Below are 16774 nucleotides of genomic sequence, written 5' to 3'. Positions count from 1 at the left end.
ACTGGGAGTCATGAAGCTACAAGAAAGGGGGATTATAAATCTTTTATATTTAAGTAGTACTGAAGGCTCAGACTTTTTTGGAATGGATATAATATAAATTTTAAATATAATACACAATACTGGTAAACTTTACCTTTTTATATTACCTCCCAGGCTTAAATTTATATATTTTTTCACACACATAGAGCTTTCTTTTGGTGGTATTTGATCACCCCTGGGTTTGTCCTATAGACAGGAAAAAAAAAAAAAATTAGAATTTTTTTTTTTTTCTACTTTGTTATAACATATATCCAATAAAATCAAATGTTGTCATCAATTTAGGCTAACTTGTATTCTGGTACATCTCTGTGTACCAAAGTGTACATGTGTGACCGTTACAGCGTCTATAAAGCCAATCAAGAGTGCAAGTCCCCGGAGAGGCTTGGCTCTCCTTGACATCGCTGGATCGAGAGGGGGCTCAGGTAAGTATTAGGGGGCTGCTGCACACAGGTTTTTTACCTTTATTCATAGAATGCATGAAGGTAAAGAAACCACGTGCTTTTACAACCACTTTAAGCTCCAGGCATCTGCTTCTCAGATTTGCAAGGCTGCTGTCTGGTTGTCTGTTCACATATTGCCTCTTTTGATGGCAATTTCAGGTTCAAGGTGCTACAAGCTGCTCTGTGTTCTGCAGGGCCTTCTTGACCCATTTGTTATATAGGCCTGTTTGCTTTGTGTCCTACCCAGCAGTTGGACTGCTTTTGGACGACCTATGGAAAAGACTAAAGAAAATTAGATATGGTATGTCCCAGCAGCATTCTTTTTGCTCGTGTCCAATCACTTGACGATAGCTGCAAATAACCCATAATGAAGACTAAAAATGGATCAATGGACTCTGAGGAAAGGATTTTATGGGGAGTACAAAAATAGTATTTTTGACTTGCCAGTAAATTTCTGTTGTACAGTACTAGGCATAGGCTTTTGCTCTAAGCCATGGATTCTGTGCAGCTGACTTCAAGTGATTGAACACTGGCAAAAGTGAAAGCTGCAGGGGTATTCCCTCCCACTCACAGCACATGTCAGTTTTGTAGAAATTAATAGGGAGATCATAAAGAACGGAGGAGAAGTTACCTGTGTCCTGTACTGTACTCCAAGAAACAAGTTTTAGCAATGAGCCAAACACTGGTAACACCATTAACACTGTTAATAGTGGGATGGCATTTCTCTTGGGCCACCTTTTTTGTTTAGTAAGAAGAGGATACATGTACTTTTTTCCTGTGACTGGCAAATAAGCAGATATTCTCTCCTCACCACTGTTTAGGTGTAGATCTCCTAGTGGAACAGCCTTTCTCCTTGGAAATGTTGACATGTTTAGTGGAACTAACTCGCTTTGAGACCTTGATTCCAAGGTTCTCTGCAACAGTACCACCATGTTGGGTTGAAGTCCAGCAGGAGCAACAGCAAAGACGCCATCCACAGCACTTACACCAGCAGCACCATGGCGATGCTGCTCAGCACACCCGTACTTGGAAACTGCAGCATGACAGGTATTGCTTTGTCTTATTTCTATTAGCACTAAATATTACATCAAATGTTACATTAAAGGGAAATTTGTAATGGTTTTGGGTAATGTTGTATATATTTTCGATTGTATTCTAGAAGAGTATCAATTTTGAGTTGCTTTAAAGTTTACCCCATTTTTTTTCGTTGGCCTTGTTTTGCCATTGTGCCAAATCCTTATGGTTTCCTGCCAATAAGGGAACACTTGGGAACAGATATGCACCCACCTGCTGTATTCCTATACACTCGGTCACCTTTTTGATTTTCCTTTCTGGATTCCTTAGTACACATGGTGCTTTATGTGGTCTTCCTGCTTATCTGTGCCCTGCTCTGTTCCTTAATGCTCAATGTTTACAGCAGACCTTCCATGCAAAGATCAATTTTCTGCCATTCATCCTACTGCCAAAAACAGTTACCTGAAACATAATTAAAAAGTTATCTCAGTGCCAATTTAAAATGCTTCTGGATGTTGTAGGTGATGATCTGCTCCCTCTTGGGCACTCAAAATTCTTCAGGAATGCACTCCTTCAATGGTCTAGGGAACAATTTTTTTTTTTTTTGGTGCCTGGCTGTTCCAGTGATGTTGCATAGTATCAACTGCACCTCCCTGAAGCTCCATAAGCTGGAGGAAGTGGCATTTCTAACTGTACAGAACATTTTCCTAGTGTCTGTCGGTGATGGACCTCTTTTCCTTCCTGTAGAAATCCGCTTTACTAGTATATTTTTTTCCAACCTCCCTGCCTTCTAATGCCTATACAAAAGCAGTGTATCCTGATGAGTGCAACCTCGACAAAAAAAAGCTTGAGAGCTGTACCCAGATCTCATGATGTGGAGGTGGCCTGTAATGTTGCATTGAGCACTGGATCCTGTGTGGTTCGCTAGGCTTGGTGCAATGTGGTAGCCGCAGGGTGCTCTAGAGCTCTGGTCTGCTGTTGTGAAACCCAGTCCCTGAAGACCCCCTTGGGTGTATGGCCTCTATTAGGTAAGCCTGAACTTTATTATATATAGTCCAGCGTCGTGAGCAGGTAAGACAGGGTCACACTGTATCTCTGACTGTTAACTGTGTAAGATGGGGCTATGTTTGGAATGTATTTACTTAACAGTGTAATCTTTTACATCACAATATTGGTTGCACACTTTAACGCCACTTCTACCTAGAGTGCTTATAAGATACTCATGTGTTTCCTCCTGCTCCCTTTCACCGCAAAGATTAATTGCAGAATAGTTTACACCTGGGTTACCACATACTACCTCCAGACACGCTACTGTGCTCTGCTTCATGTGTATCCCATAGGAGGGAATACCCTCATTTGTAACTATGGCAGATACCCAGCAAAAGGTCAACAGCAGGCAAGCATTCACTGTTTCGAAGCCCCACACAAACTTCAGAGTGACGTTGCGTCCCTTGTACTAAAGCAGAACCTGGTTTTAACATCGGTCACATCCAAAATGTAGCTATATTTTAGGCACGCAACAAGTGGACCACTTCTTGATTCTTGATCGAAATCGGACCCCCTATCAAGGCAACAGCTTGTCCTAGACGCAACCCAGGCCAGAGTTTATATTCAAGGACTGCTAACTCTCTGCGCCCAGATTCAAACCCTTCAGTTCTAGAACCGTCCAACTCCGCAATTCTGCGTTTGGAAGCTCTGTTTCATGGAAACTCCCTTTGATGTAGTTCAATTTCTTAGATACAAAAGAAAATTTCACAAGGGCACTCGGCTTCACCGACTGTTTATTTAATCTATTTATCCGATTGCTTTGAGAAGCTTGTGGTTAACAAGTGAAATGGTCACTGGCCTGGATGGATTTTAGCTTTTATTTTAATTTTTTGCTATAGATTCAACAAAGAATGGGTTAAAGTGGTTCTAAAGATTTAAATGTTTTTCTTTAGTTTTAAAATATTAAATACTGTCATACCTTTCTCTGGACCAAATGTGGGTATAGGATTGTGTATATTATTATTATTATTATTATTATTATTATTATTATTATTCACGATTTATAAAGCGCCAACAGTTTACGCAGCGCTTTACAACGCATAGGGTGGACAACAACACAATTACAGTACAGTTCAATACAAAAGGTACAGGAGGGCCCTGCTCGTAGAGCTTGCATTCTAAGGGAGGGGGTGATGACACAAAAGTATATGGGATTGTATGTCCCAATCCCCCACCCCCCCCCCCCCCGTTTGAACTAGATGAACTTGTCTTTTTTCAATCTATGTAACACATCATACCTGCCTGCTTTGTGCAATGGCTTTGCACAGAGCAGCCCCAATGCTCCTCTTCTTGGGTCCCCTACTGGTGCTTCTGTCCCCTTCCCATTGTTGAGTGCCCCCAGGGCAACCATCTTGCTCTGCGGGCCCTCGTGCATGTTTGCCGAGCCACCTCTGTGTGTGTCTATGGGAGACACAGCGTGGCTCAGGCCTACCTCACACTCCCTCCTCACTGGCTGTGATTCACAGCATCGGGAGCCAATAGCTCCCACTGCTGTGTCTCAGCCAATGAAAAGGCAGAGACTCAGAAGAGCAACTGCTCGTGCAGATCGCTGGATGGAGATCGGGCTCAGGTAAGTATTGTCGGGGGGCTGCAGGGGGGAGCTGCACTGTTTTTTTATCTTCATGCATAGAATGCATGAAGGTAAAAAAAAGTCACCCTTTACAACAACTTGAAGCAGAGTGTTCTTGTGAGATTTTTTTTTTTTTTGTGTCGTGCACTAAATATACAAGAGCAAACCAAGACCCAGTATTCTACCTGGAAAGGATAGGTTTATGCATGGGGATCACCTTTGGCATCTACTGTTTAGACACCAGCCTCCATCTCCCTTAAAGGATATAGTTTCAATTTCTCCGTCAATGTGGGAGAAATTGGTTCATTCTCAGTAAAAATTGACTCCCCTGGCAAAAAAAGCAGTTTGTGTCTGGCTTGGCAGCTCACTAATCCAGTAGTCCAGGTAGTTCTTACTCTTGCATACTAGTAACTGATGCCAGACTAAGGGACCAATGGAGTCCTAGAAACCCTGTTTTGGCTGCCCCTGTAATGCTGGAAACCCTGTTTATAGAGATATCTGATGAGACTTGAGTCACAAAACACCACAGCAGTGGCAATAAATCAGCCATCAGAGAGCTACCAAAAGTGTGACTGTGGAGCGGTACAAAAAGATTTTAGCTTGAGCGTTACTCCATGTTCCAGCCTTTTCTGTTTTATATACCAGGTATGGTAGGCAGACTACCTAAGCTGACAGGACAGTGCTTACAACCAGAAGTGTTCAGGACCTGTTACTTATGGGGAATGCCAGATGTGGACTTTCAGGCCTCCAGATCAACCCCAAACTGGACAGGTTTGTTTCCAGGTACAGAGATCCTCTTTCAGAAGCATTACATGTTCTGTGTGATCAGTACAACTTGATCTATGTACCTGTTAGCTCTTTAAAGTAAATATGGAAGGAGGGGTTTCAAAGGATCAAGATGGGGGGCATTCTTGGCCAGGAAGATGTGGTGCTCCAACCCAACCAAACTTCTGACAGACCCACCATGGGCCATTCCAGTTCAGATCTCCACTGCCCTGCTTAATAGTCACTGATTTTACCAGTAGTAGTTTTACTTTAGTCCAGGTTTTGAGATATATGGGTCTCTTAGATTTGGTAATCCCCATGCTGGGAAAACTCCTTGAGTTCAATTCTGACCTTTTTGCAATCAGGCCTGGATCAACATTTGCCCCTGAGTACAGTTAAAAGACAAATCTTGGATTGCGATCGTATTCCATGGACCAATAGCATCCTATTTGTTGGCGAAGACTTATACAGGTTGTCTCTCATGAAGCTGCTCCTGTTCTATTAAATTAGAATTTTGGTTCTTTCAGCTCCTCGTTGACCATATTTTGAACCCATTACGAATATTCCAGTATTTTATCTCTCACAGGGCTTCTTTGTTAGCATCACCTCTAAAAGGCATGTTTCTGAACTGGCATCTTTGTCCTGTAAAGACTGTTTTATCGCCTTTCACAAGGACTAAGGTCTAGAGCTTCCTTTTTAATGAAAGTTGTTTCAGCCTACCATAACAAGCAGGACATTATCTTTCTTTCACCATGTCCAGGGTGCCCCTAGCTCACATTCAACAAATGTCCACGTGGAAGATCATCTGATTTAGAATTAGTCTGGCAGTATCAACAGTGACCTAAATCAATTATCAGGGAGGAACGAGAAGTTTTGTCGGGACTAGGTAAATCACATCCTGTCCTGGCCAGAACTTAATGTTCCAGCCTTAGCTGCTGTATACATCCCAGTTGATGGCAACTGACGAACACTTTCCTCAGCTGGCAGTGTCTGGATCCAGAGCCTTATGTCCCTCAATACTAGCTGTAAAATATTTTTCTAGGAGGACATTAAGGTACACTGGTTCTACCCCCCCCCCCCCCTCTGTATTTATAAACATGCTCTTGATACTGCTTTACTACAAAACTGGGGTATATTGGCTGGGAGAGGAGTTGCACTGGGTCGCCTGCTTGTTTGCTGTTGTGCAGTCCGCCTGTAGACGCCAGTATAACATGAAGGTAAATGTTCCTGTGTTCCCAGTGAACTCTAAGAAAAGGATTTTAGGGCGAATCCAAAAATTTTTATTTTTTTGCCTTGAAATGGGGCTTTTTTAATATTTACCAGTTCTTTGTATTTTATGTTTCTCTTTAGGAATTGTATCCTTTCTCAGTAACCACATAGGAAGTGGAAATCTCCACAATTCAGAATTTCAGGGCATTCTCGCTAGGGAGATTCACTCTCTGTTTGTCCTGACAGTCATTGTCAGCAGGACTGAAAGTGATGACAAATAAAGTTTTGACCCGTCTCCAGAAGAGGAGGTGAGCGGGGCTATTTGTTATGACAGCTAAGAGGGGATTTCCCTAACTTTTCCTTGCAAGTTTTACTTTGCCCTACTGTTGTGTTTACAGCACAGAAAATGAGGGGCAAACTCCATGATGGGACACACATGGCAAAAAGTTTAAACCTTTGTATTTTGTAGTTTTCATTTCTCAGGTGCATGCAATTTTAAGACCTGTAACATTAAACATCCAATTGTTTGAAATCTTATCTTTTATATTTTACAAAAAATGATTGTTTGCACTAAAATTGAATGTACTTTTACAGATAGATATAGGAACAACCAAAATGCTGGTGCAGTATACCCGAGTGACCAATGGCACTAATGTTTACACGTGGACCCAAATTGGTGTATTTTTCGAATCCTGCATTTTTGCTCTGTATGCGCAAATATTGTGACTATAAAGTTTGTAATTTTGTAACTACCGCCATCATTACATTATTGTACATCACGGGACACAGAGCACCATAATAATGACTATCTGGGTTATACGCCACCTATAAGTGAAGGAACACTGGCAACCAATAGACAGACAGAAAGTTCCCCCATATAACCCCTCCCATACAGAAAGTACCTCCGTTTTTTTGCCAGTGTCTTGAAGGGGATGGTCATGGCTGTTTGAAGCTCTTCAAAACTTAATGATGTCCCACTAAAGGGTGTTATGATCGGATCCATTCGGATGGCATGAAGGCTAAAAGGGATGGTACCCGAGCCTCATGGAAAGGAGAGAAGATTCCTTGAGGTTTTGCCTGTAATGCAGCCTTATGGTGCTGGACCCTGCGTAATGGAAACCTGTGTGTTTGTTCTGACCAAGGTGCTTTCCTGCAGGGTGTTATACAGGTCCAGAGGAGTGGACCCCAGATTAAGGGGGACCCAGTCTCTGAAGGTCTTTTATGACAGCTCGCCGTGATGGGTGAAGATTGGACTCCTGTTTATGTTCAGAGTCCTGCAGCAGGAATGGCAAGTCTGCATTTGTTTGCAGTTTCTTTTTTTTTTTCCTTTTTTTTTTTAAATTCTGACTGTTCTCCCGGTGGCCACTGGGAGCAGTGTGCCGTTTTATCATACTATGTACTCTTTCTCCTGCGGCTGTGGTCCCTCCTTCAGCCACTAGAGGACGCAGGCTTGCTCAGTATGGCCTAATTTTTTTTTTTTTTGAACTGACTGTTTTTTATTGATTTTTCAAGAGAAGAAAAAAGAGAGTTGTCAACACAGGGTACAGGTAAATACATTTTGTAGTAATATAGGTACTTCTTGACCTGTGCTTTCTTTTTAACATAGGAGATTTTCTGTATAAGAACACCTCTAAGGAACGCCTTCAGGGTGTCCCAAGTTATACCTAGCGGGGTGGATCCTAGATTCAAATTTATGAATTCTTTCAGGTTACCAACAATCCCCCCATCATCCTCAATTACTTCAAGCCAAAAGGGGTTCAATTTCCATTCCCCTCCTCCAACACTCAGCCCCGTTCTAACTGAAAAGACTACTGGAGAATGGTCTGAGAGCCCCCTTGGCTCATACTCTATCCCTTCCGCTATCCTCAGGGCTTCCTCATTACAGAGCACTAAATCAATCCTGGATAAAGTAGCATGCGTCCTCGAGTGGCATGAATATTGCCTCACCCGGATGCCACTTCCTCCAGATATCCACCCATCCTACTTCCTCACAAAATTGGAGGAGCGGACCCTTAGATAACCCTCCAGGAGCCAACCTTGCCGGAAATCTATCTAAGCAATTGTCCATGGCCATATTAAAGTCCCCCGTCACTATAACCGGCGCCCCAGGTTTATCCGCTATAAAACTTATCAATTCGCTGAGTATCTCTGTTTTGAATGGTGGAGGAATATACACACTTGCAAGAATACAGTCCCGCCCCTCAATATTACAGTAGAGAAAAACATACCGACCATACTTGTCCAGTTTACTCTGTCTGCAATTAATAGGGTTGGAATCCTGATCCCCAGTCAGGCGACCAAAGAAATAGGGGCATGTTGAACTATTCCTGTACAATAAATGTGGGTAACAATATAGAGCATATAACAGCGATAATAAAAGTTATAATTGATTTTATTGATGCAGAGGACAAAACAGTGGTAATGCGATAAAACATAATAAAAGTACAGGTATATCGCCAATGGGGTCATTAGTATACAGTACAACACATGATCTCAGATGTCATATTCCTCGACTAGTTTCGCGGACATAAGCCGCTTCGTCAGGAGGCAATCTGAAGATGGTTTATTCTGACTAAACAGTCTGAACCTAGCAAATAGGAAACCTGCAATGAGGTTTACCAAAGTACATGATCAATACAAATTATGTTCCAGCATCAAAATTAACAAAGGAGTAATAGAAAATTGCGGGGAGAAAGGGGCGAATCTGCTTACCCATGTCCCAACAGACCCCAGGCGCAAGGCCCCACCACCAGAAGATGATCTCCCACGGCGACCTGGGGGAGCTAACGAGATGACGGGGATAATAAGGATAAAATGTATATTATGGAAAAGTAAGGTAACCTAGATTACCACACACGGGAAGTGAAGCATATAATAAGGATAATACGTAATGATGATGATGATGGAGTGTGAATAGTGAATGATGTGGAAAGTGAAATTTAATTGAGTTGCAGTGTGCAAAGAATACAAGGAAATACATATGGTGAACAGCAAAAATGAGAACAATAAGCATATAGACAGTGTTATGTGGGGGGGGGGGGAGAGAGAGAAAACCAATCCAGTATTTATCAGCACACTCACCCCCCTCGAATACGAGGTGTGGGTTGAGTGGTACTGCTCTTGATAGTTCCTATTCCTTAAAGTGTTAACTGTACCCTTATCTAGGTGGGTCTCCTGGAGACAGAGTATCCTGAAATCCCTTGTTCTGGCCATAGAGAAAATTGCTTGTTTCTTACAAATGTCTTTTACCCCCCGCTCATTCCATGAACATATCTTCATACGCTTAAATATTCCCACCGAGCTTCTAAAGTGACCGTGTTAACCCTTTAAACGTGGGTATACCTCCTTCCTCCTCTTGCATTGCAACCCGAACCTTTATAAGAGGGGGATTACCCCCAACTTAACCAATGTGTGAAGAATTCATATCTACTACCCTCTTAAACCCACACCTCTGTAAATATATCCCTGAGAGAAGGGAGGAGAAAAATACAAAGGAGAGAGAGAGAGAGAGATATTAGAAAATGCATCCTTGCCAAACATATCCTTGAACCATCCCTCCATGAATTCTGCAGGATTGTTGCCCTCACTTTTTTCTGGGAAACCCAGAACCCTCACATTCTTCCTGCGTGCCCTGTTCTCATATTCATCCATTTTCCGTAGACACGTGTCTAATTGCTCCTTCATCCTTTTAACCTCCTGTCTCAGTGGGTTCACATCGTCCTCCACCTGGCTAAGTCTATCCTCTAGAGCGGTAGTCCGAGCGCATACCTCCTGCATATCCCTTTTCAGCATAACTAAATCATCTCTAATACCTCTGAGCTGATCTGATAGATCCGACAGCGTGGTCTTACAGACATTAATTGCTAGGAGAATGTCCTTTAAAGATGGTTCCTGCTCTAGTGTCCCCTTATCCTCTATTGCTTCATTGCCCAGGCCACTCTCCTTTTCCAGATGCGTCTGTGACGCTGATTCGGTCACTATGGGTACACAAACTTCGGCTGGGCCTTGACTTTTCCTTCCCCCAGGGTGATTGACTTGTGCCCCTTGATGTTGCGCACCCCCCACCTGGCTGCCTTTTTTTGGTGTGCAGTTTGGTGTATGGGCAAAACGCTCCAGCTTTGCGTCCGCTCCCTGACCTGCTTTGTCCTTGGGGCCTTGCAGATTGTGCACCCCAGTTCTTTCCTGTGCTGCGGTCTCCTCTGACCTTTCTTTCTGGTCATCTTGCTCTCCCTCACCCCTTGGAACTTCAGGAACAAAAAGATTATACAAATTGTACAGTCTCTGCCAACTCCTCCTTCCCAGATAGTGTGATAGTATACTATTAACCCAAGAGGAGAACCGCCTCCAGAAAGCTAAATAGAACTTACAATGAAGCGCTAGTCAGTGTGCTCACTCTCCTCCTCACAGCGACTTCTCCAACCTTCAATGTTACCCCTCCCACACATCAAAGTAGGAACTCACTGAAGGGTGCCCCCAAGGGGAAGTTTCCAAGAGTCTCGTCCAGGGAGATCACAATCAGGTTTTCCCAGGGCATACAGCACACAGCGTACCTGAGTAATCTTCCTCACCCCACCATCCGGTCAGCTGCTCTGCCCAGCAGCGTCGTCCTGCTTGTAGTCAGCCAGCACCAGCGCTCTGATGAGAGATCCAATGGGACGTAAACTCCTGTCCCCAGAACAGCGAGAGCAGCGGCGCCAGTCAGGTCTTTGAGCAAACCGCTCACTAGAATGTTAGGTAGAATGGGTGGTGTGTGCATGGGGTGAGAGGAGGGAGGAGGTTAATGGGGTGATATGGGGGGGAGGGGGGGTTTGAGGGAAAAATGGAGGGAAAAATGTTTATGGATGCCACTGAAGATTGTACACGTGGTGTTTACAGTATCTGCTCGGTTGGAGAAATTTGTTACTTTTAATTCAGATGATTGGGATTAATAAAGATAATATCAGCCACAATGATGTGAAAAAAAAGATGGGATAAATTTTGATTTCCAAAGTTGATACAACGTCTCTTAGAATAAATTTCGCTGAAGTGGTTAAAAAAAAAAAAAAATATAGGTACTTCTGATATATAATCAACAGACAGGTGATTCATGGTATAGTTCAATGCACAACGAGCCTGACTTGCAACCATTCAGTGTTTTCAATAACATCGCGTTATTCAGACAGTACAACAGTTTCTACCCTGTATAAAAGCACAAAAGTAAATGGGAGAGGAGATATAACGGAAAGATTGAGAAGAGTAGGAAAATAGTAGAGGGGAGAGGAGAAGATATGACAACCATCCGCCCCCAGAGCCCATCACCCCCTGGTAGGTACCAATCAGAGGTGATCGAGAAGCACGGGACATTAGGTTGTGGGATTCTCCAAGATGACCGATGGCTCCCGTACTCCGTTTATGTTTATCAAGAGCGTCGTTTAGCGAGGCCGTCAGGTACTCCATTCTTTTGACATCTCTGATCCTGGAGTGCAGCTCGGATAGTGAGGGGGGCTCCCTATTTTTCCACTTTAGGGCCACCAAACATCGTGCTGCAGTTAGCACATGTGCCATGGGTTTTTTAGACATTTTAGAGAGGGAGGTCGGTGGGAAGCCTAAAAGGAAGGCCCTCAGGTCAAAGGGCACTTCAGTATCAAAGATGGATTGAAGCAGGGAGTGTACCATTTGCCAATAGGGGATGATTAGAGGAGAGGGCAGGTCCAATAGACATGAAATAGCATCCCCCTATCCTTACAGCATTGCCAGCATCGAGGGTCAGCAGAGGGGTATATGGAGTGAAGCAGGTCAGGGGTCTGATACCAATGAAATAGAATCTTATATTGATTCTCTTTATAGAGTGTACAGATGGAGCTCTTAGAGGCCTGCGACCATATAAGCTGCCATGTGGTCAGAGGTATGTCTACACCCAGGGCCTGCTCCCACTTTCCCATATAGGCATGTTGTGGTCCGGCTGGTGATAAATCCATGGTCAGGAGCTGATAGGTGTTCAAGATCATACCCTTAGGGGATGAGTCCTCTAAACTTTAGTTTTTCGAATTCAGTTAAAGGGGACAATTGGAGATTCGATACCAGAGATTGTGCATAATGTCGAATTTGCAGGTAGCTAAAAAAAAAGCCTGTCTGGGAATATTAAAGGCGTTTTGCAGATCTTGAAAAGATCTTAGCCATCTGGTTCTGGGGTCTATCAGCTGACCGTATCGAAATAGGGCCTTATCCATCCAGAAGTGTGACATCTGCGAGGTCAAGCTGTCTGGGATGTTGGGTGTGAATAAGAATGAAGTGACTGGGGAAGAGGTGGTGGTGAATGGATGTCAATTTGGCTCGTCGCCACAGCAGACGCAGAAGGGTCATTGGCCCTAGTAGTTGTAAGCTGCCAGACGCTACTTCAGAGCTCCATAGCATTGAGTTCGGATGGACGGGGGGCTAGCCACAATTTCTCAAATTGCGTCCAACGGTTAAAAGCGTGGAGAGTGCACCAAGAGGCTACAGGGCGTAACTGGGCAGCCAAGTAATACTTGGCTATGTTAGGGAATGCTAGGCCGCCTTGGTTGCGGGGAGCGTTTAAGACCGATCTAATGATCCGGTGCCTCTTATAATTCCAGAAAAAATTTATCAGGTCGCCCTGGAGCCTCTTAAGGTGCGAGGATGGGATGGGGATGGGTAGCGTCTCAAAGATATATAAAAGTTTTAGGTAGGATTGTCATCTTTAAGGTCGCGAGGTGGCCAAAAAGACAATTTTAGATATTTCCATTTGGCCTTTTTTTTTTTATATAGGCAGGAAGTGGAGGGGCGGCCATGACATGTGGCAACAGGTTTAGTAGGCCTCTGGAGACATAGCAGCAGTCTAAGGATACTAACAAAGTGTGAGTACTTACTATGGGAGAACTATGTGAAGACAAGTCCTGATTATATGCTGCATATTTACTGCTTATCCGTGGGGACTGTACAACTGAAAGTTAAAACACCCCTGGATGGTTAGAAGTTCACTTTAAAGTGTTGACTGCGCTATAAGCAGGTGCAGCGTAATATACATGCTTGCAATCTTGAGGCTTAAATGCATGTTTAAATATACATGTCTGGGAAAACGTGAGCATGAGGCATTTTTAAGGAGTTATATCTCCAGTATAGTGCATATGTGCTTGGCTAAATCCTGCAGGTCTAGTTGGGCCCAACTTCAGTTGAGTAGGTGCTTGCAAACCTGCTGCTGGAATGCACGGTTGCTTAAAATGCACGATTGCACAAGGATGCATGATTGCAAAAAGATTCTTGTTTGGACACGTTTATATAAATGGACATGTTTGTTCATGATCACATAAAGATACATGGTCGCATAAAGATGGGTGTTTAGACATGTTTGTATAGATATGCATGATTTTACATGGTCACCTAAAGATACATGGTCGCATAAAGATGCTTGATTGCATAAAGATGCATGATTATACATGTTTGCTTAAATACACATGGTTATACATGTTCACATAAGGATACATGGGGGGTTGTTTGCGGAAGGCGAATCCACTTTGCACTGCGGGTGCACTTGGAGGTGCGGTCGCTCTGAATCTAAGGGGTAGATCTGAAATGAAGGGAAGCTCTGCTGATTTTATCATCCAATCATGTTGGATGATAAAATGTTTATTTTTTTCCTTGCACGTCCCCCTTGGATCTATGGCGACTTTACTTCCGAGTGCGCTTGCGGTACACTTGTGGTGCGGGGTGGGTTTGCCTTTGAATAACCCCCATGGTTGCATAAAGCTGCTTGATCGCTTAAAGATGCTGGATCGCATAAAGATGCATGATCACATAAGGATACATGGTTGCATAATGATGCATGTTTATACATGTCTACATAGATAAATGTTGCATAAACACGTTTTATAAACGCAGGCTTGCTTATTGTGAGAATGCCAGTTTCCATGGGCACGTGTTGCATGACTGCGTGTATACAGCACGCACTTTCATATTTTGTCCAAATGCATATTTGCATGAACACATGCTTCCATAGAAGCACATTGCTTAAACACATGCTGGCATGTTTTCATTTGTACTGCATACATATGTTTTATTACATTAAGCTGTATACATATGTACTTGTTTTCTCTGGTTGCATATAGGCCTATTTGCCTGGGTGCTTGTTTGCCTGAGGGTACATGCGTATGAGCGTATTGATCCTGTACTGCATACATGAATGCATGAATGGCAAGAGCACTTCTATACCTGCATGTTACCATGCCTAGGTACTTGCATACCTGAGGGCTTGCATAGAGGTAAACCAGCATTGTTTTAGACCTGCATCCTTGGAGGACTGTTTATTAGGTTACCTGTTATACCGGTTAAACGGTTCCAAAAAACAGAGGCAGCCGGGGGGAAGCAGGGGCACCGCTCTCAGGTTCAGTGATCTGGCAGGTATCCACATCCCCTGATGGACAGTGATTTCGGGTGCATCTGAACCACTGTGATGTTTGGCACTGCAGTGCGTTCTGGCGCATTCATTTTTCATCAGACTGCGGCAACATCACCTTGTTCATGCCTGATCTCCGTTGATTGAAGCCTAAGCGGGATCAAGCCTTGGTTAGTATACAGATGGGAGACTGCCCAGGGATACCAGATGCTGTAAGCTATTCCCCACTGGGGTGAGGGTAAGCATCTGAGGCTGCTGGGTTTTTTTGAGAGTATCTCAGGCTAGTAAAACTTAGGGCAGTCTCTGAGGTGGTTTGTTCCATCTTTTGCCGGCAGAAACCTGGAGGTTAAGGGCACCTCTTGGCTTGGGGGTCTGTCACAGAGTCGTCAGTCTTTGCCTTACATTTGCTCTTGGAGTAGAAGTTATGGGCTCATTATTGTCAGACAATTAATTGGTGGCAATTCCAAAGTCAAATAGTAACATGAGGTCTATCTTAAGATCTCAATCCGCTGAACATCCTTCTGTTTTCAGGTTAGACGGTTCATTGATGACCTCTCTCTAAGGGTTTTTGTAATTGCAGTGGAAAGCTGTTTTTTTGTGAATCTTCCCTTTGGGTAGGCCACAGCTCAAGAGGGTTCTCAAAGCATCTAGCCCCAGTGCTGGGCTTGCTGAAAACACCTCAATACTCTTTACCCCAATCTTTGCTCAAGAAGCAGTCAATTCCAGGGGTTTATATTTCTACAGAAGGAAGCTGTGTTTGGGTCAAAGCACGTTCTCTACATACAGCCCTACTCCAGGTCTTGGTAGAGGTTCAATCCCTGTCTGGAACTTGAGGGTCCAGGCATTGCTTTGCCGAAAGGCTGTTTCCAGGGTGTTGCAGAGCAAAGATTGGTTCTTGATATTCTTCCTTTTCAGGAATCTGGAATATAAACACTGATGCCAGTCTCTCTAAGTTGACTTAAGGCTGGCTACAGTTCAGTGGGCTAAATCTCCACAGGAGAAAATACTGTCCGATAGCTGGTAATTCTTTGGCCAGTATGCCTTGCTCTGGATTATAGGACTAGCCTGTTGTAGGTTCAATTTGGAAATGCCTCTGCAGGCATATATACACATGTAACAACCACCAGGAGGTCATGCGACTCAGGGAGGTGTACCACATTCTGTCTGGGACAGTATACAAGTGCTGTCTTCATCGCCAATACATATCCTCCTATATGGACACTCCCAGTCCAGCGGGACCTGATGGTCTTGAGTCCTGTATCTCAGCTTTGTTGAGCCCCTGGAAGCCAGCTTCAGGGAACTTCAATTACAGTACCTGAAAATATTTTTTTGGCCTGGTGCAAAGCCAGGAAGTGGCATCCACTGAAATATGTGGGTGGGAGGTTTTCTCTTTCTTCAGTCGGTAGAACAAAGGAGTTTGGACTTGAATATAGTTAAGGGTCAGGGTTCGTCCCTATCCATTTTTTTCCAGGGGTCGTTGTTTCTCACTCCTTTTTTTTCATACCTCCTACAGCAGGAGTGTCGCTATTGGCGGCTCTTTCATGCAAGGAGCCATTCTTGGTCACGCCATCACAAGGTGATGTTGCGTCCTCATCCATTTTTTTTGTTTAAGTGGTTTCTAGTTTTTCACTTTAATCAGGACAGTGTCTTGTCTTTTATTTTTCTCCTAATCCACAGTCGGCAGAAGAAAGATCGCTACATACTCTAAAGGTAGTTCAGATGCTCAGAATCTACTTGAGTTGTCACAAGTCGGGAATCCTGGTTTTTGCTACCAGAAGAGCCCAAGAAGGGCAGGCAGCATCCAGGTCGAATATTTAGCAGTGGATCTGCCAGTTTATCAATGATGCCTATGGTTTAAATGGCAAAAAAAAATTTTTTTCTGGGGAGAGATTCTCTTCCAGGTGTGAGTATCATTGGCAAGCCATCATCTGATGTCGGTGGCCCAGGTGCACAAGACTATTTGGTCTTTGGTTTATACATCTACAGGGGTTTTTCCAGGTCAATGTCAATTAGGTAGAGAATACTGCCTTTGGCCTCAGCGTATTACAAATAATGGAGTAGGTTCTCCTTTGGTGGCAGTTTCTATAATGGTGTCTCCCTCACCTCAGGGGCCTTGCTTTAGGACATCCCAGATAGTGATAATTGTGGTGCTCTGTGTCCCGTGATGTATGATAAAGAAAATTGATTTTTCCTGCAGCTTACCTGTAAAATCCTTTTCTGGGAGTACATCACGGGACAGAGGTCCCTCCCCTCTTTTCTGGGATCTTCATTGCTTGCTACAAAAACTGAAGAACTTCCTGT

The 16774-nt window shown here is 43.7% G+C and overlaps 1 protein-coding gene across 5 annotated transcripts in view; it reads left to right on the top strand.

The window, feature by feature from the left end:
- BIRC6 (baculoviral IAP repeat containing 6) overlaps positions 1-16774 on the top strand; it is a 709573-nt gene that overhangs the window by 157829 nt on the left and 534970 nt on the right. For all 5 annotated transcript variants that reach the window (XM_073627731.1, XM_073627734.1, XM_073627732.1 and 2 more), the window contains exon 12: positions 1301-1526. In XM_073627731.1, the coding sequence (XP_073483832.1) occupies positions 1301-1526 (226 nt within the window). The remainder of the gene's footprint in view (positions 1-1300; positions 1527-16774) is intronic.

This window comes from Aquarana catesbeiana, linkage group LG04 (assembly GCF_042186555.1).
Source record: "Aquarana catesbeiana isolate 2022-GZ linkage group LG04, ASM4218655v1, whole genome shotgun sequence".
In the NCBI taxonomy this organism is placed as follows: Eukaryota; Metazoa; Chordata; class Amphibia; order Anura; family Ranidae; genus Aquarana; species Aquarana catesbeiana.
The sequence above is the reverse complement of the archived record's forward strand: the minus strand, read 5'-3'. Positions and strand labels throughout refer to the sequence as shown.